Here is a 24,899-nt window from a genome sequence, read left to right as displayed (position 1 = left end):
ATTTTTTTTCCTTAATAATACCAATAGATAGCAGAAAAATAGTCTTTAGGTTCGTAGATCATCTCATTATTAAAAAAAAAAAAAATAGAAGGGTGGATACCACTGTAGTTACTGATAAAAAGGGGTTTTTCACATGCAGCAAATGAAAGAAAAAAAGTCAGGTGAGGCAAACAGATAAATGCATTAAACAAAAGGGGGGGGGGAAAGTATTTTTCTAGCATTGCAAACGGCGGCCTTGTAATGATGCTACGAGAGGCACCATACAAGTTAGCGAGGTGGGGGGAATCAGAAGTATAAAAGGGCAGCTGCCTATCTCTGGCAACACTACATGGTTGAGTGAAGGACACATTTGACAAGTTCTAGATCAGATAAGGCTGCAACGAGGCTCTTTTTGAGTTAACTTTTTTGTCGTTTGAGATCAGCGTATATATAAGAATTTTTTTTTTTTTTTTAATTATTCATAAAACATCAGTTTTAAGACAAGACAGGCAATCAGGGACCATCACCAGAAAGCAGAGTAAATTCAGAACGAAAAAAAAAAAATGTAATTATGAGATTAAAAAAAAAAAAATTAATATATAAACATAAAAAAAAAAGCTTTCTCCAACATTAAACCAAAAACAAACCGAATGGAAGAGGGGAGGGGGGAGGACACAAGGTGTAAAATGTGATTAACAATCGGAATGTAAACATGTATAAAAACATAATTCATTGACAAGAATAAGAAAAAAACATCATGGTTTTCGCCTCCAATTGCGCTGCAGAAGAAATAAACGTAATGCGCACATGTATATTTTTGAAACTTTCTTATAACAAAACACAAAGTCGATACGGTTCCAGTTGAAAATATACTTTTTTGGCAGTTCGGTGAAAACTGTTTATTTTACAATAGAAAGCACAATTTCATGCACATTATACATAAAAGAAAATTAAAAAAAAATCTGAAAAAAGCAAAAACATGAAACAAGGGAGACATTCAAGATTACCAAAAAAAAAAGTTTTTTTCAACATTTATATGACCTGGCATAGTTGACCCTCATCTCCCATGATCCCCTAGCAGTGGTTGGTGGAGTTTATTGGGAAATAGAAAGCAATATCCAAGGTTATCTTGGTTTCTAGGTTTCTCCAGAAGCAGTCAATGTTTTTGAAACAAGTACCGAAAGATTCAAGGGGTTGTCCAAAGATTTAATCCACCCACTTGTAGGTGGGATAATCAAGTGCCCTATCAGTGGGAGTTAATCCTCCAAGACCCTCTCCGATCAAGAATTGAGTGGTCATCTCGTAGGGACTAGTGGAGTGGTAGCCAAGAGCTACTCGGTGGTGGTAGATACTTGACCGCTACTCCATTCATATGGAGGGGTTATGCCAAAAGACTCCCCTTTCTCGATGACAAAGTCCACCAATAAGACATTTGAAGTTATTTGATGATCTGTTCAAATCCTGGGACAACCCTTTTTAATTTTAATGTCTATGTTTTAAAACTAGTCCAAAAACTCTTTATAGACAATATAATGCTTCACCAAAATTTCTTAAAAAAAAAAAAAAAAAACCATTACAATAAAAGAAGTTTTATTTCATACTAAAATCTCTTTGAAGACGACCTGGAGCCCAAACAGCTTGGGAGCCTAAACAAAAATCTATTTTTTTTTTTTCAGAAAGTTCCACCTATTTATCTTTAGGATTTCTAAAAGGTTGACCCCCAAAGGTAAGACTATGAGAGTGGGTTTTAGTTTTGGTATTCAATGGTGGTCAGAAGCCATAGAATGTATCAATGGTCTTCCGAGGTCTCAGAAGTTGCCTTCTAATATAAGGCCACTGTTTGGTGGTTTCCCCCTTAACAAAAACATTTAAAAACCTTCATGCTATCCTAAAGCCGAGCTGAAAATGTCTGAGTGTCTGCAAAGGAACAAACACAAGTAAATGTTAATAGTCTCAAGATCATTAATCACAGAATTCGAGTTCCACCGCCTGGTATAATTGAATTCTTTTAAGCCGAGGTCAGTTTGCAAGCGGCGTCTTTACCCGGCTCGAGGTTATTACATAGACAGCTTAAGAGATTTGGATTTGTCATAATATGGGTTTGTATCACATCATCAGAAACCTGAAGCGGGTGCAATGGAAAATAGACTCTACGCACTATGTAAATACTGTGTGTACAGGAGGCGACATGGAGTTATCGGGATGGACTAAGCTCCCGTCGCGGGAAAAATCTATTCACATGTTCTGGTCTCTGATGATGAAAAATTGGACCAAATTGTTCAAAATCTATAAAAATAAGACTAAAAATTACAGCAAAATTTATTGGGTCAGTATCTACCGAACATCTTGTTTTTTAAAATTTTTAGACAGGTCGTGGTGTATTAAGACATTCACGGGAGCGGTAACCGGGTTCTTGGAGTCCTTGGAGGCTCTTGGAGTGCTGTTTCGTTACATCAGGTTATCCACAACTCTCAGTATAACTAAATAGAACGTGGAGCCCTTCTTTTCTGGATCACAAAACCGTCACTGTCACGGAGAAAATTTTTGGCCCATTAAAGGGGTCGTCTGAGAGTTCTGAAAAAAAAAACTAAAGGTGGCCGGAGGGGGCTGCTTAAAAAAATAAAGATCTACTTACCTTCCGGCACCCTCCATTTGTCCCACGCTGCTGTCGCTCCGGTCCGGGTGCCATGTAAACAAACATGGCCGCCGGAGCAGCGCTGGACTCAGCTTCCGCCCAGCGGTGGCTGGCCACGCCTACCCGCCCCTATTCACAGCATTGTGAATGTGGGCCGGATGGTTGTAGGGGCCGGAAGCTGAGTCCAGCACTGCTCCGGTGGCCATGTTTGTTTACATGGCACCCGGACTGGAGCGACAGCAGCGTGGGACACCGGAGGGCGCCGGAAGGCAAGTAGATCTTTTAAGCACAATGAAACGAAGGTATTCCAGCACTCAGAATCTTCTTTAAAAAAATATTTGAATTTTTATTTTGTAAATATTAAAATTGCAAGGTCACATCCTGGCATAACATCCAAAAAAGAAAAGATCTACGCGTTTCGGACTAGTGTGCTTGGGTCCTTATTCATGAATTCATGAATAAGGACGCAAGCACACTAGTCCGAAACGCGTAGATCTTTTCTTTTTTGGATGATATGCCAGGATGTGACCTTGCAATTTTAATATTTACAAAATAAAAATTCAAATATTTTTTTAAAGAAGATTCTGAGTGCTGGAATACCTTCGTTTCATTGTGCATCATTCAGTCAACCGGCAGGACTGCCTTTCCGTGCACCGAGAGCTAAGGAGGAATAGGACCTCGTCTACATTGAGGATGCAGCTTATGTGAGTGAGCGGTGGCTTTCTTTCTATTAGATCTTTTAAGCAGCCCCCTCCGGCCACCTCGGACAACCCTTTTAAAAATTGGAAGGACTCTAAATATGCTACAAAGACATCTCTTTGAGCGATCCATCCAGGCAAGACATCCTTTTTGATTCCTCCATATATATATAAGGCACTTCGCTGTCTTCTATTAGGCTACCACCCTCCAAGAAGGGGTTTTCAGGGTTTGAAAAACATGGTTTCTTATTCAAACAACAGCTCCACGTGGCCCTGACCATGAGTAGTGCCTGGTACTACAGCACAACTTGAGAGAAATTGATGGAGCTTGGTGGTAATATCTTGTACTACCCATGACCGTCATGTGTTTCACACCCCAGACCACCCCTTCAATGAAATGATGGATCTTCTCCCTCAAGGTTTCAGGGTAACATCCATCTAATTTCAATAGGTCAGATATTCCTCCATCTTGTAGGAGAACTTCCACCCTTTCCCATCATCTCCTCATTTCCCATAACTTTACATTCTCCTCCTCCAACATGTTGCGCACATAACTCTGCATCCCACTAATGAGATCCATTCTGGGAAAACAGACAGCTGTGTTACCGGACCTCTTATTACAATTCACTGTGGGACTGTGGGAGTACGACAACTTGTTATCATCAAGAACTGAAAATTACAGTCTAGAGAATTAGGAGGGAAAATCCTAATTAAGATCGCACACGTCACCCTCTCTACGGACTACAACATAAAGGGGGAAGCGACGAACCAACTCTTTATTAATAGGAAACATCACTTCTTTAGAATTTTGTTAGAAATTTGTCTGAATGGTCTCATGTAATACTCTATTCCACCTGTAGTGGCCACTGTAGGGAATAAGGAGAACCTAGCAGTATCCGATGCGGAAATATTCAAATTATTTGGCTAGAAATGTAAAAGGATTAAAAAGAAGGTCTGTTTTTTATTTAGAGATAGTGCAACCCACGTGGCCCATTGAGGTTGCAATACTTTAAAAAAATCACACATTGGAAAGGGTGCCACAGTTTCTATAAAAATAATAAACTTTCTTCATATCCTGGAAGACTCCTTTTGACAAGCAACTTTTTTCTGCACAATTTTTTTTTTTACAAAAAATAACAAAAACTTTTTGTAGACAATTTTCTGAAGTTAAATTATACCAGGGTAGTTTGTAACCAAGTGCTAAATGCAGATCAACATACATAACATGATTGCCACTTTACCCCTGAACAATTTGGGGTTTGTTTTGTTAAAATCCATCCACTCATTCAAAAGATATAGCCTCCACAAGTAACACCGTCTAGCCCAAGGGGAGGAAACCTATCATTTTCTCTGGGGGGCGTGTCTTATTGAGCTGTACCACCCCTGCGGAACTAATTCACACATAAACTTCTGGGGGTTATATCTTTTGAACACGTTGGCAGATTTTAACAAGACAAACACCAAATCGATCAGGGTCATAGTGTCAATAATAACAAGAGGCATGTAATTCATTAATGTGTACTAGGTGAGGCACTCAAGTTTCTTTTCAATGATCTCCTAAAAGAAATATAATGTAATATAACGGGTTATTCACACAAGTAGGACTCGCATGACAACTTACCGATACACGTTCTACCGTCTGAGTGTAGGGCATATTTCTGATGGCAGCCACACACTGGGCCAGTGTCCGTGTCCTCGCAGGAGTGTTGACAGCCTCCATTTCCGTAATTACAGGTTACTATTTAGACCCAAAAAATACATGTATAAACAGAAACAGAAATGTTCATAACAATTCAAATTAATTCAACAGAAGAGAAAAAACTGATCTAACTTCCAAATACAACTTGTACTTCCCCTTCTCAGGGTTGATCGCTGTCTCAGGTACATCATTTTTAAAAAATGCATTCGATAAAAAACATTAAGAGTGATTGGCCGAGTCATATCTTTTGGCCAAACAGGCATTTTCACTCTTATGGTCAGTTTGAAGGCTCCTGTGATTGACGCCGCCAATTGGAATGGGTTTGGCAAACCATTTAATGCTTGACTCTCCACTTGACTCTCCTTAGGCGGCAGATGTAGGGGTAGAGAAGGATCAGCTTAGAATTCCTCTGCCCGTTTCTTATGTTATTTGGAGATAACCCAATGCCAGAGTGTTATTTCCTCCGTCAAGTTCTGAAAATATGTTCATCAGGGAATCGGGAGAAATATCCGTCGCCAAACTCATCAGTATGGCCAGTCTGAAGGTCACTGTAGACCTTGGATCAAAATAGGTCAAAGCCACTACCTACAATGGGTTTGGTCAACTACTATAAGTGCATGGGGTCATCCGAATCTCCTCAAAAGGCAGCTATAGGGCAAGAGAAGGATCAGTCAGGCTGGGCTACATCTGCCAGAACCTTTTTGTATTTGGAGAAACGTCTGTAAATTTGAGAAGACATATACCACATCCATTGGCCCAAGGAGCATTCTCATTTGTATGACCAGGTTAAAGACGAACATGCACCCTAGATTATAATCAGTCAAAGCCACCAATTTCAGTCGGTTTGGCTGACCGTCTTATGTGCATGTAGTCACCTGACTTTTCCTGGGATAGCATATGACGGAAAAGAGAAGAATTTGGTAGGCTGGAATACATCTGCCCGATCCTTTTCTTATTTAAAGATAGGTCGATGCCTGAGGGATGTTGCAGTGGCTTACCGCCCCCCCTATAACTATTGGATTATCAATCTAAGCCACCAATTTCGGTGTGTTTGGCCAACCATCGAATGTGTAGGGTTCTATTGACTGTAATCAGAAGGAAGATGTCAGGGGAGAGAAGGATGAGGCAGGTAAAATCTACCTGATCCTTTTGTTATTTGGAGAGAAGACTTGTCTTATCCGGTTCAAAAGAGAAGTCCATTGCAGAATCAAGAGAAATATATGTTGGCGAAACAAGGATCCTAATTTGTAGGGAAACTTGCATGCCACTATAGTACGGGACATTCACACCACAAGTTTTCCGGAGTTTCTGAGGATATTTATGCAAAACCGGGAAGATGTGGTTGACCAGTTCAGAAAATATTGTGGAGGTGGTGGTGGAGATTTAAAGGGTAACGTGATCTTCACTCTACACTACCTACAACTCAATCACAAGTAGATAATAACAATTATCACGTAGATCCTTATATTTTAAGTCGTAAACTTAAGATTTTGTTTTTGAGGCAGGTTGTCTGAACCATTACGAACATCAAAGTACTATCTCTGGATAGATCAGTAATTATCATTCACCCGGGGCTGTGACTTTTCTTGATGCTTCTTGTCTATCTGGCATTGTTAGCTCAGGTCTTCTAAGAAAACTAGTTCATTAAGATGTAGGGGGAGAGAGCCAAGAATGTGAAGCAAACAGATATCAAAAGGCATAATGGCTAATAACCGGCTTGAGATTTATGTTAATGGTGTGCAAACAAGTTGATGCCTAATTGCATTCTTCTTAAAGAGGTTCGCTACCTCGTAAATGCTGACTTAACAATGGGTCCCATGACAATATGTTAATGAACAGGTTTCCACCTGCAGAGACCTCTATCAACGGTTTGGGAAATCTAGCACTAAGTATTCAATTTCCCTGCAGCGCCACCACAGGTGGAATAAGGCATTACTTAGCGTCCTTTCAAACCACTGGATTGCCCGTGCAGTACAGAACAGGTCGTCCAGACACTCTACTGTATCTGGCTTACTTATACAACACACATATACATTACAAACAGTGATTTTTTTTCTCTTTTTGTTTGGTCTCTGGGACCAGGAGCCAGTGCCTTTACACTGTATAGAGGTCACATGGTCAACCCCCTCCAGAGAGTCAGAGCATCACGGCATGAGCAAGAATCCAAAACCTCAATCACATGATATGATGATGCTCAAACTCCGTGGAAGGGGAGACCATGTGACCCGGAGTCAGAGTTACAACGCAAAATAGTGCAAAGTCTCTGCTTCCGGATCCCTCAGAAGAGACTAATTTATTTTAGCCTGAAGCAACCAAGCAGGGGAAATTATTTAATTGATAACATATCCCCACAATAACCCTTTTCAATTATAGATACCTGGCCAACCATTTTAGGTTGTCCCTCTTTTAGCTCCCTATATTATGTGAATGCACAAAATGCGCGATAAAAATCTGATCGTTGAGGCACCATCCAAATTTTAGGTGTGCTTTCTCAGTACACATCCCGAAACAAAAAGACAGACTTAAGAAAAGAGCTTTGAAAAATTTTGGAACTGTAAAGAAAAAAAAAAAAAAAACGTTAGCTACCTACATGTACAGTCCCTCTGGTTCTTTGCGAGATCGAATCCTGGACGACACTCACATGCCACTCCGACTTTAGGCGTCTCTCGGCAGATATGGGCGCAGTCATGATCTTTGTTCATGCAATTCATGCCTTCTGTGAAAAACAGAAAAAACATCAAGGGAAAGAAATTCCAAGAAACATGGATTTTAATATTCATATTAATACATTACTCCTCCAGCGTTGGAATATCTCCAGTGCGAAGAAGTGATCGGACTTGTTAAGGTCGAAAACTCATGGCTCCTAGACAATGTAGATAGATGCCCAATCCCACCAACCAGGTTTGTCCATGTTGATGATTCCCAAACCCTTATTGACCACATATTATTTACAGGTTGTATACCAATGATGTAGGCCCGGGGTAATTGGGAAACCGGAATAGGTTGTCACCACCCATAAAAATATGGTCAAATGCCAACTTACATAGACGGTGCTTCTTCTCTCCAGGGGTGCATTCTGTACCTCTAAAGTACGTACACTGTTAATACCGATGGCCGGTCATGCAATGTTGGCAAACCTGACAAGTAGAGTGACATAGCCAACCACCAATGTGTATGGAGTCCTCATGACTCAAGAATGACAAACCAGTTGGATAATCAACTTGCCCAATCCACCATGAGATGTATTCAGCATCAACTTACTCTCCTCTCAGTCAAACCAAACAGGTATGTGAACGAGAAATAACTGTAGCCGGAAGAAACACCTACCTAACTTGAAGAAGAAGTAACCTAACTTAAGGTCGAAAAGTCATGGCTCCTAGACAACGTAGATAGATGCCCAATCCCACCAACCTGGATTGTCCATGTTGAGGATTCCCAACCCTTATTGCCCACATATTATTTACACGTTGTATACCATTGATGTAGACCCGGGGTAATTGGGAAACCTGAATAGGTAGGTTCTCACCGCCCATAAAAGTATGGTCAAATGCCAACTTACATAGACGTGCTTCTTCTCTCCAGGGGTGCATTTTGTACCTCTAAAGTACGTACACTGTTAATACTGATGGTCGGTCATGCGATGTTGGCAAACCTGACAAGTAGAGTGAAATAGCCAACCACCAATGTGTATGGAGTCCTCATGACTCAAGAATGACAAACCAGTTGGATAAATCAACTTGCCCAATCCACCATGAGATGTATTCAGCATCAACTCACTCTCCTCTCAGTCAAACCAAACAGGTATGTGAACGAGAAATCACTATTAGCCAGAAGAAACACCTACCTAACTCGAAGAATGTCATAGAAGAAGTATTCGATGGAGTAGACACCACCACCAACAGTGCAGACATTGACTTAGTCTCTAACAACCACTAATCCTGCCTGGGCCCAACACTTCAAACTCAACAGGACTTCCCAAAAAATGTTATATGCTAAAGTGCATCTAAAATATAAATCACTGGAATACACTGGTAATGGTTTATAAAGACGAATTCAACCCTCTTGAGAAACTAGTCTTGCATATGCTGTGGGAGCTGTAACGCACAGCCTCGAAGGTCAGCAATATCTCCTGCACCCCTCCTAGCGCTGGATGTATGATAGAATAGACTGTACCGGTCACATGCCACTAGATAAACAAATTAAAGTCTACACAGCGAGTCCATATGGTTCCAATTCCTAAATAAAACAGCCTCGGTAACAATACAATCATCCCCTGCAGATGGGATTGTGATTTTAGGTTCACGGGATACTCCTGCTCTGCGTGCAGGCCAGAACAAGCACATCTGTCATTACACCTCAGACCAAGGCCTTGTCTGGAAGATTAAAAAAGACATGTGCGGCCCAACCCAACAACTTTATCATGTCAGCACCAGCCGAAAAAAATTTAGTGGTCAAAGGGGGGCCAAGTATGAACGATTTGAGATTGGCATTGCCGTATAATGCCGAATGGCTCTTCAGACATGGTGACTAGTACTCAGGGGAGCGGAGGACGGGAGTTGTGCCCCTTTGTTTTTTTTGGATCAGCTATACCCTGTTCTCCTCAGAGTGGGGGACGGACTCTTGGGCTTTCTACAAGCCCCTTCACAGCTTGTCCTACTTACAAGTAGGAGATGGTCAAAAATGCCGAAGAAATGTAAGGTTTTTTTTACAAATTGTTAATCTACAGTGAGCCTTGATGTCACTATAACATACCAAAAAGTTGTGTTTGATTCCCTTTAAAAATATTTTTTTAGGATTTTTTTTTTCTGAAAACCTATGGAGACCAATGCGTCTCTATAGTTACAGACTACAAAGACCGTGTGTAATCTGATCCTGCAGAATTATTTTTTTTCAATCTTACTTTTTTAAATTTAAATAAATGGTATTCTGGGAAATAATTACAGAGAGAAACTAGATTAGGAAACTTTTTTGTCTTCGCTTTCCCCAAACATAGCAAATCATAGAATCCTAAATCCTGGCTGCTACCTACCGTAAGTTCCCCTAGCCAGAACCTAGTCAGTCATACACACCAGAATCTCCATAAGAGAATGAAGATCTCGGTGTTAATAAAAATCCTGGAATCGTGGCTTGGACACCCTATGATTAGGGCTCTTAGTCCTCCAGAAATTAAGTGGTAGGAACTTCTTTTGGACATCCAAAATAAGAATGCTCTGATGGTGCAACCCCTTTAATTGGGACAAAGCAAGACTTTAATACAGAATATGGCACCGCTCTTGCCCATAGTCAATGATGGGTATTGCAGATCAGCTTTAGGAACTAGGACCTCAACGTTGATGCAACAGGGTTACCAATTAGGAGACACAAGTCAAAGACAGGATGTTGATGGAAGGTCCTTAAAATTGGGGCATGTTCCTTTGGGAGAAGAAGTCTTTTTTTTAAGCAGAGGTTGTCAGGTTCGGTGAACACTCACCCTTTTAATTTTCAGCACACCACTGAGAACACCAGAAGGTGGAAACCAGGAAGGTGGCTGTTAATTTCCAACATTGTACCCTACTTTCGGATATCAAATAGTGGGGCACATTTACTAAGGGTCCGTCGGGCACATTTCCATCGGGTTTTTCCAAATATTTCCGATTTGCCCTGAATTGCACAGGTTTTTTTTGGCGCACGCGAGTGGATTTTGGAGCATCAGCGTCGGCTTTCATGCGACACAAAATCGAGGGGGCGTGGCCGTTGGACAACCCGACTGATTCGGACAAATTAAAAATTCAAATTGTGACGCAAGATCAGCACTTACATGCACCGGGAAGAAGATAGTGAACTCCGGCGGACCTGAGCGGGGAAGCGACTCATGTAGGAAATTGGACGCAAGATCTTAGTGAATCGCGGCAGCTCCGAATACTCGTCGGTGAACGCACCTCGGGGATCGTGACAGGACTGGTAAGTAAATGTGCCCCGATGTCCTGTTCACACCTTTTGGACCTAAAACGTTGGGAAGGATTATGGATCATGTGGCAGAGGTGACCAAGAATGCCAACAATGATGGCTATGGTGGCCATATTTGTCGTCGGTCAACTTTGTCAAACCTGAATATGGTTTAACAGTCAACTTATGTTGACCGGTTCCTTTTTTTTCCCATTGTAAAGTAAAAAAAATTCCTTCCAGCTGATGGCTTGTATCCATTTTCCAAAATTTCTTCCAAAAATCAAACTCATCTGGTTTTCTAAAGCCTCCAGATCAATGGAGAAACCTTCACCGTGAGTATACGGACAAACAGACCATATTTGTCCTCGAAGAAGGCAACAATGGCAGATTGTGCCATTCTTAAGATGCGGTTTCCACAGAGACGCCATCAATAACATTTTCTGCATCACTTTGCTTAAAGGCGTCCCGAAAAATGCTACAAGCTCTTGGTCAATGTGGGAAAACAAGAACAATTATCTTGACTATCCGAACAGAGGAGCAAAGCAGTTTTAGCCTCATCAATGGAAAATTATGTAGGGGAGGAAAAAAAAAAACTTTTTGAAGAAACTCTCCCCCCCCCCCCCCCCCTCCTTTTCTTACTGTGAATGACGACGTCTCTGAGAGCGCTTTGTAGTTTCTCGATGGTAAAACAAACAATTCACGTGGCTGAAAGGCTCTAGTGTTGCGGCACAAATAGAATGGGCTTGAATGACCGATCTGATGCAATAAGCCCCGGGACATCAAACGCAGTTTTCAAACTTTTATTGTGTCAAGTACAAATCGGCCATTTGCAAAGGCCCTGACAAGTTGTGAACTTCAGCCGCTTCTCACGTGTATTATAATGCAGATGGCGGCAGCTTCTACCGATACATATGAGCACTCTACTGATGGATTTCAACTTGAGGCAACTGGAAAACCCAAGTTTATATATGAATTGCAGAAGTTTCTGAAAATGTCAACTTTAGTTTGAGGATTTTTATTTTACCTGACGACAAGGGACTGAGAATTGGATCAACAACCTGTGGAAATCTTCTCACCTCCTCCTGCTCTATATAATGCTGCCTGCAGATAGGACACTATGTTCAATCCGCTCAGCTCCTCTTTCTCTATAACATGCTGCCTGCAGATAGGACACTATGTACAACCTGCTCAGCTCCTCCTGCTCTATATAATGCTGCCTGCAGATAGGCCACTACGTACAATCTGCCCAGCTCCTCCTGCTCTATAACATGCTGCCTACCAATAGGACACTATGTACATTCTGCTCAGCCCCTCCTGCTCTATAACATACTGCCTACAGATAGGCCACTAGGTACAATCTGCTCAGCTTCTCCTCTATAACATGCTGCCTGCAGATAGGACACTATGTACCTTCTGCTTAGCCTTTCCTGCTCTATAACATGCTGCCTGCAGATAGGACACTATGTACAATCTGCTCAGCTCCTCCTGCTCTATAACATGCTGCCTGCAGATAGGACACTATGTACAATCTGCTCAGCTCCTGCTACTTTATAACATGCTGCCTGCAGATAGGACACTATGTACAATCTGCTCAGCTCCTCCTGCTCTATAACATGCTGCCTGCAGATAGGACACTATGTACAATCTGCTCAGCTCCTCCTGCTCTATAACATGCTGCCTGCAGATAGGACACGATGTACAATCTGCTCAGCTCCTCCTACTCTAACATACTGCCTACTGATAGGACACTATGTACAATCTGCTCAGCTCCTCCTGCTCTATAACATGATGCCCCTTTCACATTCCTTTCTTCCCCAAAGGAAAGCAATACCTGTGTGTGATAACTTTCCTGTTTCTGATGCTGCTTTATGCAATATTGTTTTTGGTTGTGGTTTACTTTAAGAAATATCAGTTGTTTTTTCGTAGAAACGTGTAGACAAGTAACAATTATGAGGGTAGTTACCCTGTGTGTATTCTAAGTGGCCCGGCAAGGCAATGCCCAATGAATATTTCGATATCAAAATGTTCTTAGAATTCCATGTATTCCACAAGTACGGACATAATGTTTACAAATTTTGAGGTCTACCCAATGGAAACACAGGAAATATCTCACATAGCTTCATGGATCCGTGTAAAGTGTACCGCACACTCGTCACACTGCTCACTTTATATATATGACCACAGATATTAAGCCCAGAAGATTTGAGAGAGGCTTCAACCATGCCAAAGAGGTGTTGACACCAGAAGAGCACCATCGTAGACGCAACAAGCTCTCTACATCTACAGTTCTCATCAGAAGATCTCTCTAGTTTTGCTACATTTCCAGATTAATCCTCTACCACCCGTATTAGGATGGTGGCCATTTTCTACTCTAAGAAGTTTCCCGAAACTAAAAAAAACTGATCACCAATGCTTAAATAGGCCATTAATATGAGATCAGTGGTGGTACAACACTCACAACCACCAATCGAACACAACCACAATAGCGACGGTGCTCAGAAAAGCCGCTTCTGTTTCACCATTTCTTGGACACATAACTTTAGAAGTTCATGGCAATGCGATGCTATACCAAAGTACCACCACTATACAAAGTATGGTGCCGTGCTTGGTGATCTATCTTAACAGCTGACTGTTGAGTATGCTGGTTATCTTTCCCCACTGATCTCATGATTGATGACCGACAACCCATCTCCACATAGGAGTAAAAGTGAGCGGCCAACCATGTAGTGGGTATTGGGGGCATGTTGACGAATATGAGGGGGAAAAAAAAAAAATTATGGGCCGTTAGATTTCAACAAGTTCAAACCATAAAGAAGTTTTCCAGGATACCTAAAAAAAAACCCAGTGACCAAAAAGTGTACTTACCTGGTCCGGCTCACTGTTCTGTAATCTTCTGTCCTCCATCCCGAAGTGTCAGGGAGCAAGGAGTACCTCCTTCGGCCCATCAGCAGGCCATAGGACAGTGATGGCGAACCTTTTAGGGACCGAGTGCCCAAACAACCACCAAAATCCACTTATTTACCGTGAAGTGCCAACATGCCATTTTAAGCAGTAACTTATTGCTACCTGTTCTTCAACGTACTTCAATTGTTTTGGCCACCTAAGCCCACCAATAGAGTCGAAAGGAGGGCAGATTCAGACACTCATTGTAGCTTCTCACCAGGGTCTCCCTCTCGAGGAAGAATGCTGGGTCCAGCAGGAGGACCTCCAAAGATAATGAAGTTCTGTCAACACCTTCTCGATTTTCCCACAGTTCCAAAGAGCCAATGAAGTGTCGCTTTAAAATAGCGCTGAGAGCAGCACCTTTATGTTGCCTGGGGCTGCAGGAAGATTCAGTGTTTGGTGAAGTAGGGCGATGGGTTGAGTGGCCACAGAAAGGGCTCTGAGTGCCACCTCTGGCACCCGTGCCATAGGTTTGCCACCACTGCCATAGGAGGTTCCTTGTTCCTTAAAGGGAAGTACCCAAAATTCAAGATGTCAGTGCCGAAGAACACAGCGACTCTAGAACCGGGAAGCCAAATCAAGGCAAGTACATTTTGTTTTAGCCCAGCCCCAACGATTTTTCCAGGATTCTTGAAGAACCCTTTTAGCCTTTAGATTTCAGACGGAATCCCGAAGAATCCTCTGGTCACCCGGCCCGATCTCTTTATCTTTGGTTAGATACTACTGCTTTCTCTACTCTCCACATTCAGAGTTAAGCAATCATGTGAATGTGACGGGAAGACGGGAATGTCATCAGGCCATTTTTACGTGGTGGCAATTTGAATGTATGACTAAAATTGTCCATACCACCTTTTATAACAGTGAGCGGAAGATCCTAGATGGGGAACCCCCTTAATGAAGGAGGAGCTTTCAGAAACTTCCACCAACTTTTTGCCCCTCTTAAGTCCAGTGCATTTCAATTCTCTCTTTCGAACACCCACCATTCCTAAGTAGGTAGCACCTGTTGAGTGTCACTTTTTACGATGACACCCAATAAGCTAATTAGACCATCAGATGGGGCTGTCTTCTTCAGTTAAGGACCTCCTACCTGACAATAGAGAGTCTAATAAGCATGTTGGGTGTCAATACTAAACAGTGTTGTTCAGCAATATTGGGGGCTAGAGTAAAAAAAATCCAACTGCGCCAGAATCAGTGGGGCATCAATTTTCCCAGGTGAAATTAATGAAAGGTCCTCTTTAAAATTATCCCAAAGCAAGAGCAGTTAAGAGACGAGTTTGGCTCGGTTTCTGTAGGTTATATACGTGAACGTTGCATTCGAGCGAACGAAACCATGTCAAAAATGCTCTCCAGTTACGGAGAACAAGAAAAATAGCGCTGAGGTATTTATCCCGCCAAAATGTAACACGGAACAGAAAATAAATATTAAAAACATTAAAATCAGCAATTATGTTCTCCCAAAAATACCTTCTATGTATGAGTGAGGGCCCGTTTATTTTAAATGGAAGTCCATAATTCATTTTAACGGGCCCCCAGTCTGACAGGAACAGCTGGAGGGAGATGTAGGAAAACAGAAAGCTTCACCTAGTACGGAATACCCAGAAGATGGAAAATACATGTTCTGTCTACACACAGAATACTGAGGCTACTGTAGTACTGATAGCAGAGGTGGTGGGTAGGGGTAGCTAAATTATTGACAAAACCGTAAAAAAGGACCATGAATTGGGCTTCATTTACCCAACTCATATGAGTGATATCATAAGGACAGTTTGACAGGAGTGGTACAATTTGTCCCATAAGGACCAATATAGTCGCGAAAACGATATTGCATAAGCTTGACTGTTTACCTAACTCAGAACCTGTTCCATCTCAGTTTTATTAAACACTAACCTAATACCCCCCTGCTTGGACCTCCGGTTGGATGACATTTACATACAGGGGGTCATTTACTAAGGGCCCGATTCACGTTTTCCCGACGTGTTACCCGAATATTTCCGATTTGCGCCGATTTCCCCTTAATTGCCCCGGGATTATTGGCGCACGCGATTGGATTGTGGCGCATCGGCGCTGGCATGCATGCAACGGAAATCGGGGGGCGTGGCCGAACGAAAACCCGACGGATTCGGAAAAAACCGACGCATTTAAAAAACAAAAATGTGTCGCAGAGCTTGCACTTACCTTCACTCAGCCCGGCTCGGTGTATTCCAGTGTGTTCAGATGCTCTTCAGCGCAGCAGCACCACCTAGTGGACGGCGGAGGAACTACCTTAATGGATCCCGGCCGGACCCGAATCCACTGCAGAGAACGCACCGCTGGATCGCGAATGGACCGGGTAATTAAATCTGCCCCGACTTAAGCTTGTCCAACGACCACTTCTCGGACTGTCCCTCTGGTGCCAAATACCAGTGTCTCTTGATCAAGAGACAACTCCTACATGAAACAACCTGGTGGTTACCAGTTTCAAAATAGAGATCCCCATATGGGGTTGAAGGGTGAAACCCCATAGAAACACGAAGACAACACCCTCAAGAGTAGCCTTAAGACACATGTAACACTCCAATATTTTAAGAAATTTACTTTTCAGTAGCAACATTGATGGTAAAATCTCTAGGCAGGACCCAATCCAAAGTCGGAAAATGTCAGAAGTTTAATCAAAAGTCTAAACTTTCCTCTTAGCTGGACAGGTCTTGAATCTAAATTATTTATATACCCATAAAAGAAACCCTCTAGGCCCATAAGCTGTGGCGCATTTCGTCTACTGATATCAATATACCTGCATAGAAACAGGTAATATTATTTGACAACCCTTAGAGGTGGCACAACTTGACCGTAACTCGGGGACCCTTGATAGATAAATCGTAATCGATCGTAGAAGGAGGACACTTTCTGATGAATTGTCAATGGAGATAGTCCAACAATAAGTTCAATTTGAGGATGGATTCAGACTTGTTTACTTGAGAGATTTTTCATAACTGGTCTAAAAAAAAATTTTTTTTTACAACTTTGGAGGACATTACATGTTCACGAATAATACACCTTCACATAGGCAGCTTGTAATACTTCATTTCCACTGTGGAGGCGCTGTGGGTAAATTGAGCAGCTACGGCCAAGTGATTGTGGAAGAAAATAACAAAAACCTAACACACAAAAGGTTTGGGGACCAAGAAGGGAAATGTTATGGGCCCTTCTTCCATCGAAACAGCATTTACTGAAAGCATCTGAAGGAAAAGCGTCCGTGATCCGGTGCTTTCAAGTTTGACCTAAAAGGAGCCTTTGTAGCAGCAGAAAATAATTCATCCTTTATGCTTCTTGAGGCCTGGACTCCTTTCAAGCGCAGGCTGCCAATTCCACAAAATAAATTCATAGTGGTTTCAGAGTGTGGACACTCATGGCCAATTGTATTGAACCTCTAAGCCCACAAGCCATGTGGCTACCAGACGTCGCTACGGGCCATTAACCGGTCCGGTGCCAAACATCAATGAACTTCACTACCGACAAACATCTCTACCAAAACAGGACTGCAAGGTCTACGTACAACTATAAAAGATTGAATATAGGGGAAGATTTACATCTAATAAAGTCTAACACTACTGTAGACAGCCTGAAGATTTGCCAAAATTATTATAGTGACTCATACTGGAAGATAGATTGGTGAATTTTTGGGGGATATTTTTTGGCTAAGGTGACACCACCAACTTTGTGACACAATTGAGCACGCCTTGAACCACACCCCTGTCCTGCTGAGTCATAGCTTTCCATCTAGCCACACCTCTTTCCTGCCAAGTTATTTGCTTTAACCAAAGCCACACCCCTTTCCTGCTGAGTCAGGGCTTTAAAACGGGAACCGGTCATCAGAAATAGGCCTATTAATCCACTACCAGTACAATGGTACAGCCTTAGATCATGTTGCTCATGTAAAGGCATCATCTAGAAAATCCACTTTGAAGTGAGATGCAAGTTAGATCTATAAAGTCAGGGAGGCGGAGAGTTTAACACTGAAGTCAAGCTCTTCATGCCTTTGAACACCTCCTCATGCACCGGACCAAAGGATATCAATGATTTCCCTGGATGCAGGACCATCGATTACAGTGAGCAGAGTGTTCTAAGGCAGGGAAAGTTTGACTTCAGTGTAAAACTCTCCGCCTCCATGACTTTATAAAACCATTTTACATCTCACTTTAAATAAATTTTCCGGATGATGCCACCTAGAATCTGCACAGCTGCTTGACAACCTACTGCTAGTGGTTTATTAGGCCATTTTCTCTTTAAGCCTCTGTCCACCAAGTCAAAGGCTATAACCTAACCACACCCCTTTCCCTTTGAGTCATACACTTTCATCTAAACCACACCCCTTGCCTGAAGAGTCTTTACTTTAGCCACACCCTTTTTCCACAATGAATCATTAGCTTTAAAGGGGTTGGCCACTTTACCGCATGTTTTTGTAATGTGTGTGTATAATTGTGTGGGGGCAGGATAATACATAATTTACCAATATTCATCTATTAAAAGTTCAGCTCCACTTTCTTGACATGTAAAGTGAAGCCTCCTAGATTATCTACGCTTGATTGTGATGGTATATTTTCTTTAAATATGCCCCAAATATGTGGGAGTCAGAGTTAAGGGCATGGAGGAGACGGAGGTTTGGCTTACCTACCCCAAAGTCATGCTCTTGGCCACCATAACCACGCCTAAATATAATTATACTGGGTACAAGCCTGCAGTAACCTGGCCTCCAGAATTACATGACAAAGTTCTGTCATTAAAGGGGGAGTCCGGCATGAAATATTTCACTGCCTCTGCTCCCTTCCGGACAGCCATGTGGCCCCATCAGATTCCCTCTACAGTGGCCATACAGCAGTGTTGGGACATCTTAAGTGGACCAGTGGTCAACATTGGAATGGGATAACCCTGTAATGAGGATGAGATGCCTCTGCAGACCTGGCAGAATCTACACAGTAAAACTGAGCTCAAGAAAATCGGTAATAAAATAGTACTGGTCAAAAAAATACCTAAAATAATGTTCACCTCCAGAGTTTTAATTCCCTTATTTCTCAGCTGTATACAAAATATATTCTATGGAGCCAAAACTACCGAGTATGATCTCTGTTAATATTATCCAAATGGGAATGAGGGCCCCAAAAATTGAATTTTCTCTATGATAAACATTTTCTATTTTTGTGTATTTTGTTTAATTACTTTTTCTTAGAAAGACACTGGGACACGCTATATATACCGCAAATATTTATACACACGCGTGTTTCTGATATGCTCCGACAACTGGTTTAAATCAGTCCAATCACGAGGCATAGGATGTAAAGAAATGTAGTGGAGATCCGAGGGGATTATGTAAGCTGTGTAACCTTATTACTTCACAATTCCTGGAGCCCTCGAGGGTGGAGTCACCACCAGGCTCAACGTTTTGATTGTTTAGATACAGACATGTTCATTATAACATGCTGGAACTAATTTGCTCAAGGTCCATGAAACTCAGACAGACCAAGTGAAGTCCTGGACCACCACTGATTTCCTGAACGAAGAGACTCTGTAGAGCCAGTGAACCCTTTGATGCCACTCAAATATTTCACATCACTGCTCACTCGTCCATCCTTTCCTTAAAGGAACAGAAAAACAGAAGGAATGCTAAAAGATAAATCCATCTACAAATGAATCTCGTAGGCCATGATTGACTATAATGGAGTCTGTTGGGCATCCATTATGGTACTGCTGATTTTGCCATGAAAACAATTCCCAAAGAGTTCCGGAAAACTATGATCTGGCAACCCGATCCCACAACTCTCGTTTACCTCCAGTCTACACTCCCTGCGCCTGGCCAGAAGTTTGAAGGGGGTCACAGGAGTGGCTTAAGCCAATGAGTGGTCTTCTCTGACCACAAGATTCCACTTGCCATGTCCTGTGTGGTCCAAGAGGCCATTCCTTGACCGATGGAACTACCAATTGGGCCCAGCATCAGATACTTCTGGAACTTTCTGTTTTTCAGGGTCTGTTCCTGGACAATGAGTAGCCTCCTCATACCATTGTAAATGAAGTCCAGTGTTGAGAGGCCACTTATTGGACAAAGCTTGAGTGATGCAGGAGCCAGAGGAGTGTAGACAATCAGTAACCTCCTCAGACCATCATAAATGAAGTCCTCTGTTGAGAGGAGGCCACTAATTGGCCAAAGCTGGAGTGATAGAGATGCCATTGACGTGTAGACAGTTTCTTTTTTCCTGCAACCCGACTCCAGAACGCATAGAAAATCCCTTTCATTTTTAGATGGACCCTCAAGAAGATGCTCCTAAAAGAAGCAGATACATTAAAGGGAAATGGATGTGAAACGTGGTTGATATTGGTGAAGGTTGTCCTAGTCTGTTCGGCAATGACACGCTCCAAAAACACTCCAAATTTGAAATACAATTTTTACGTCAACTATAGGTGTAAAGTTAGACCAGATTGTCCAACTATAGAGACGTACCAGACTGCAACGGAACCATGTCAGATTCAGATCGTTGGCGGGGTGCTGGATGTCCAAACTCCACCAATCAGTTGAGCACCGACCACATTTACATAATTCACTGGGGCCACTGAGATCAGCCAAACAGCTTCAAACCCTACAAAATAGTGACTTGGCAAAGGTCTTCTAGGCCATGTGGGTATAAGCCGTTTCACCTGGGCATCTTACTCCCAATCATCGGATCCAAAATTTTGATGGACCCTTCTAGTGATACACAATGGCAAGTGGTTAGTGTTAGTATCCTGACATAACCCACAACCGCGTAGTTCTTATGATTACACTCTAGTAACTGCAATATTCCATCAATCTTCCTTTTGTCTATTATTAACATCCCACTGCGTTTCACACTAAGGGAACACAATGCTCAGTCCTTTCTTGTTTATGATTTCCCATTTTGACAGTAAAATTTGAGTCGATTTTGCTTGTTTTGGCGCCGTCTCCCATTTCCTATTTTTGCCTGATAATCATTTTGCTAAATTCCTTGCCTTCAGAACTTAATGTTTCCTTCTTCTCATTCTATACCCGAAATTGCATCTGTAATAACATTAAATGGGCCACTTAATGATTTTAATGGGAATTTTGTAATTCTTCATTCCTCCTGCGGAGGTGCTGCAGGGAATTTTAACACCTGGTAACAGAATCCCTGAGGATTACAGCAGATCCCTTGGGATATCCGCAACTTTTTGTTGTACACTTACTAAAAGAGCCTTTAAAAGGAATCCAGGAAAGCCCAATGGGCTCCGCAACGCGTGAGACGAAAAATTGTGTAATACTTACCTCCTGCGTAGGTGCTGCAGGGAATAAATCATGCCAAGTTGATAAGGGGTTATATATTTGATTACAGAATCTCTAAAGGTTAGTGTTGATTCCTAAGGATAACGCCAACTTTTTGGTGTACTCGTAAAGGAGGAATCCTGGTATACAAACTGGAAGCTGGGGCAAACAAAAGAAAGCCATTGAACCCTGTGCTTGGGCTCCCAGTTGTAACGGATCAGTTAGTGGCTCCGGGACATCGCTTCCTCCAAGTCAAATGTAACATCTTGGGTCACTTAAAGGAAACCAACCAGGAAATACAAAAAAACCCTAGAAATACTCACCTCTGCTCCTCTTCATCATGATCCCGGCACTGTCTGTCGCTTGCCTTGACACGCCGGGATTACCTAGAAAAGAAATTAATAATTAGGAGCCTGGAGCATAGGGACAAGATGTTCGGTGCTCCAGCCTGCTAATTATGCACGCCCCCACCACCTCCCTCTGCCATAATAGAAAAGCGAGGTGACATCACGCACGAGGAGTGAATTCACGCCTCTTGTGACGTGACAACACCTTGTGCTCCCATGCTCCCAGCATGGGAAAGAGAGGTGCAAGGGTGTGCACAATTAGCAGCCTGGATCTCCGGACATCTTGTCCCCTTGCTCCTAATTATAAGTTTCTTTTCTAGGTGATCCCGGGGGGGTGTCAAGAACAGCGGCAGGATCAAGATGAGGAGCGGAGGCGAGTATTTCTAGGTTTTTTTTGTGTTGAGTAGTTGATTTCCATTAACGGACTATGCGACGGAACGCCCATTTTAATAAGGAAGTTTGTGTCACGTGAAAAATAGTGCAGTCGCGTCACTAAAGGGTGCCGTGCGACACATGTGTGGCGCGGACACTTCTAAAATATCCGTGCAAGCAGATTGCATTGGAAAAAACAGAAAACCAGCGCAAGGTGCAAAGATGATGTGTCCAAATTTTTTTTTTCCCCTGTGGAAATCCAAATTTCTAGTAACTAAGATCCCATAACTGTAACTCGACTTTTCATTTCGTAAGGTTTGGTAATATTACCAATAGGTCTAATGTAGAAATTACGCAATAAAACTATCATGTCCGCGTGGGATTCCAAGCAAACGCAAGATGATGGATCACCCAGCAGCACCTCGTCGTTTTGGTCAGTGCTTAAGACCACCTGTCAGTAAAACTTGGCTATCGCACAATAAATTCTCCTTCCAGCTATATGAGGAAATAAAAAGATAACATTTTGAAACCCAGAACACACTAATCACAAGGCAAGATATAAATCAGAACGCAAGGTTACAGCAACAGAAGGAATAGATTTTCTACCGAGGACATGAAATCCCGACTTGTAAGACGCCGTACTCAATATATCAAGGCGTGTTCTGGTAGGGTATGCTAAAAAAAAATCTCCTCTACACTGATGAAAAATTTGGGGGTATTGGCTTAAAGATAACTCTTAGTATCTGAAGGGTAGGGCTTCGTACAAAATTTGGACGGTCTACGAGTCTCTCGTTTCGACTGGACATGGCACTTCGATGAGATCATAATTGGTCGCTCTTCTCAGCTGACTCAACTCAATCTCCTAAATCATAAAGCCAGAACATCCAATCGACACAGATGTTCAATTATACCCCGTTGTTTAAGAGGCTCAAACTTATTATACAAAGAACACCTCATTTTGTTTCTGCTGTGTTCCTTATCAATTTGGCTTTTGTTTTTCCCAAATCTGTCTACCCATTCAAAAGCTACAGCCCCCCAGAAGTTCACATGCACTGGGGGGGGTGTCCTTGACAAAAATGAAAACTCTCCGCCCCCTGGCTGGTATGAGCTAACTCACATGTAAACTTATGGGGGCTGTATCTTCTGAATGGGTGGACGGATTTTGGAAAAAACAAACACCAAATTGATCAAGGGCCAACAGCAATCGCATGTATTCAACATTTCGACTCGATAAAAGTTCTGCCCCTCAGAATGTTTTTGAAGTGTGGTAGGAAACCAGAGAATTTATAGGAAACCCACACAAACAGAGGGAGAACATTAAAACCCCATTGCAGAAGACTTCCATGGTCAAATTCGAACCCAAGACCCCATTGCTAACCACTGGGTTGTAATCTTGTAACCATTCAATTGCTACCTTCTTAACTGCCAATATAGAGCTGTATTACAGACAGGCTAGTCCCAGTCTACACACAATTTCCAAAGTAGATTATATGAGAATTTTCTAACTCTGCATTTACATCTGTGTGGATATGAATTATTTGGATTTCACATTCCCGTATAATAACCACTCAAAAAAGAAATTGAAAACATTTTCAGGGTAGCGAGTAAGTATTTGGGAGTGCAAATATCCCCGGCAAAGCTGTTTGCCATTCCCTCAATGCTTATTAACCGAAACCGAAGAAGTAAATGCAGTTGAATATAACGATCTACTCTATAACCATCTATATATAACTAGAGCTATAAATCTACTCAACTGCAGTTGCACCCCGTTCTTCCTACCATTTACTCCCATCCTCCCTCTGGCTACCCTCTGCTCATCTGCAGTGGCATCCCTCTCTTCCCACCATCTACTCGTCTGCAGTGGCATCCCTCTCTTCCCACCATCTACTCGTCTGCAGTGGCATCCCTCTCTTCCCACCATCTACTCGTCTGCAGTGGCATCCCTCTCTTCCCACCATCTACTCGTCTGCAGTGGCATCCCTCTCTTCCCACCATCTACTCGTCTGCAGTGGCATCCCTCTCTTCCCACCATCTACTCATCTGCAGTGGCATCCCTCTCTTCCCACCATCTTACTCATCTGCAGTTGCATCCCTCTCTTCCCATCATCTACTCGTCTGCAGTGGCATCCCTTTCTTCCCATCATCTACTCGTCTGCAGTGGCATCCCTTTCTTCCCATCATCTACTCGTCTGCAGTTGCATCCCTCTCTTCCCATCATCTACTCGTCTGCAGTGGCATCCCTCTCTTCCCATCATCTACTCGTCTGCAGTTGCATCCCTCTGTTCCCACCATCTACTCGTCTGCAGTTGCATCCCTCTGTTCCCACCATCTACTCGTCTGCAGTTGCATCCCTCTGTTCCCACCATCTACTCGTCTGTAGTTGCATCCCTCTGTTCCCACCATCTACTCGTCTGTAGTTGCATCCCTCTGTTCCCACCATCTACTCGTCTGTAGTTGCATCCCTCTGTTCCCACCATCTACTCGTCTGCAGTGGCATCCCTCTCTTCCCACCGTCTACTCGTCTGCAGTTGCATCCCTCTCTTCCCATCATCTACTCGTCTGCAGTTGCATCCCTCTCTTCCCACTGTCTACTCGTCTGCAGTTACATCCCTCTCTTCCCACCGTCTACTCGTCTGCAGTTACATCCCTCTCTTCCCACCGTCTACTCGTCTGCAGTTACATCCCTCTCTTCCCACCGTCTACTCGTCTGCAGTTACATCCCTCTCTTCCCACAATCCACAATCCTAAATTTGAAATAAAAATCACCTGACCAGGATCGTCTCCAAAACTTCTGAACTTTCCACTTTTATTTGTTTATCCATAAGAAAACACACAGCATGAAGATCATTACCAGGCAATCTCAGGAACAAACCAAGGATATCCATGATTTTGGAGAAATGTTTGTTTTACCTCCTCAAGTTATTTCAAAGAAACCTAGGCTCGAGGGAACTCAGATGTTCCACAATCCTAGATAAGATACAGAGACAAATAAGCGGGACATGTGCCCGAGAATATTGGT

General features: G+C 42.6%; 1 protein-coding gene across 6 annotated transcripts in view; it reads right to left on the bottom strand.

The window, feature by feature from the left end:
* SCUBE1 (signal peptide, CUB domain and EGF like domain containing 1) overlaps nucleotides 1–24,899 on the bottom strand; it is a 156,063-nt gene that overhangs the window by 55,433 nt on the left and 75,731 nt on the right. For 2 of the 6 annotated variants that reach the window (XM_072145350.1, XM_072145352.1), the window contains exons 5-6: nucleotides 7,602–7,727; nucleotides 4,934–5,050 (exon numbers count right to left, since the gene is read on the bottom strand). In XM_072145350.1, the coding sequence (XP_072001451.1) occupies nucleotides 4,934–5,050; nucleotides 7,602–7,727 (243 nt within the window). Of the gene's footprint in view, nucleotides 1–4,933; nucleotides 5,051–7,597; nucleotides 7,728–24,899 lie in introns of all 6 variants that reach the window. The other 4 variants (XM_072145351.1, XM_072145354.1, XM_072145355.1 and 1 more) reach the window with 3 other exon arrangements.

The sequence above is a fragment of the Engystomops pustulosus genome, chromosome 4 (assembly GCF_040894005.1).
Source record: "Engystomops pustulosus chromosome 4, aEngPut4.maternal, whole genome shotgun sequence".
Lineage (NCBI taxonomy): Eukaryota > Metazoa > Chordata > Amphibia > Anura > Leptodactylidae > Engystomops > Engystomops pustulosus.
The sequence above is the reverse complement of the archived record's forward strand: the minus strand, read 5'-3'. Positions and strand labels throughout refer to the sequence as shown.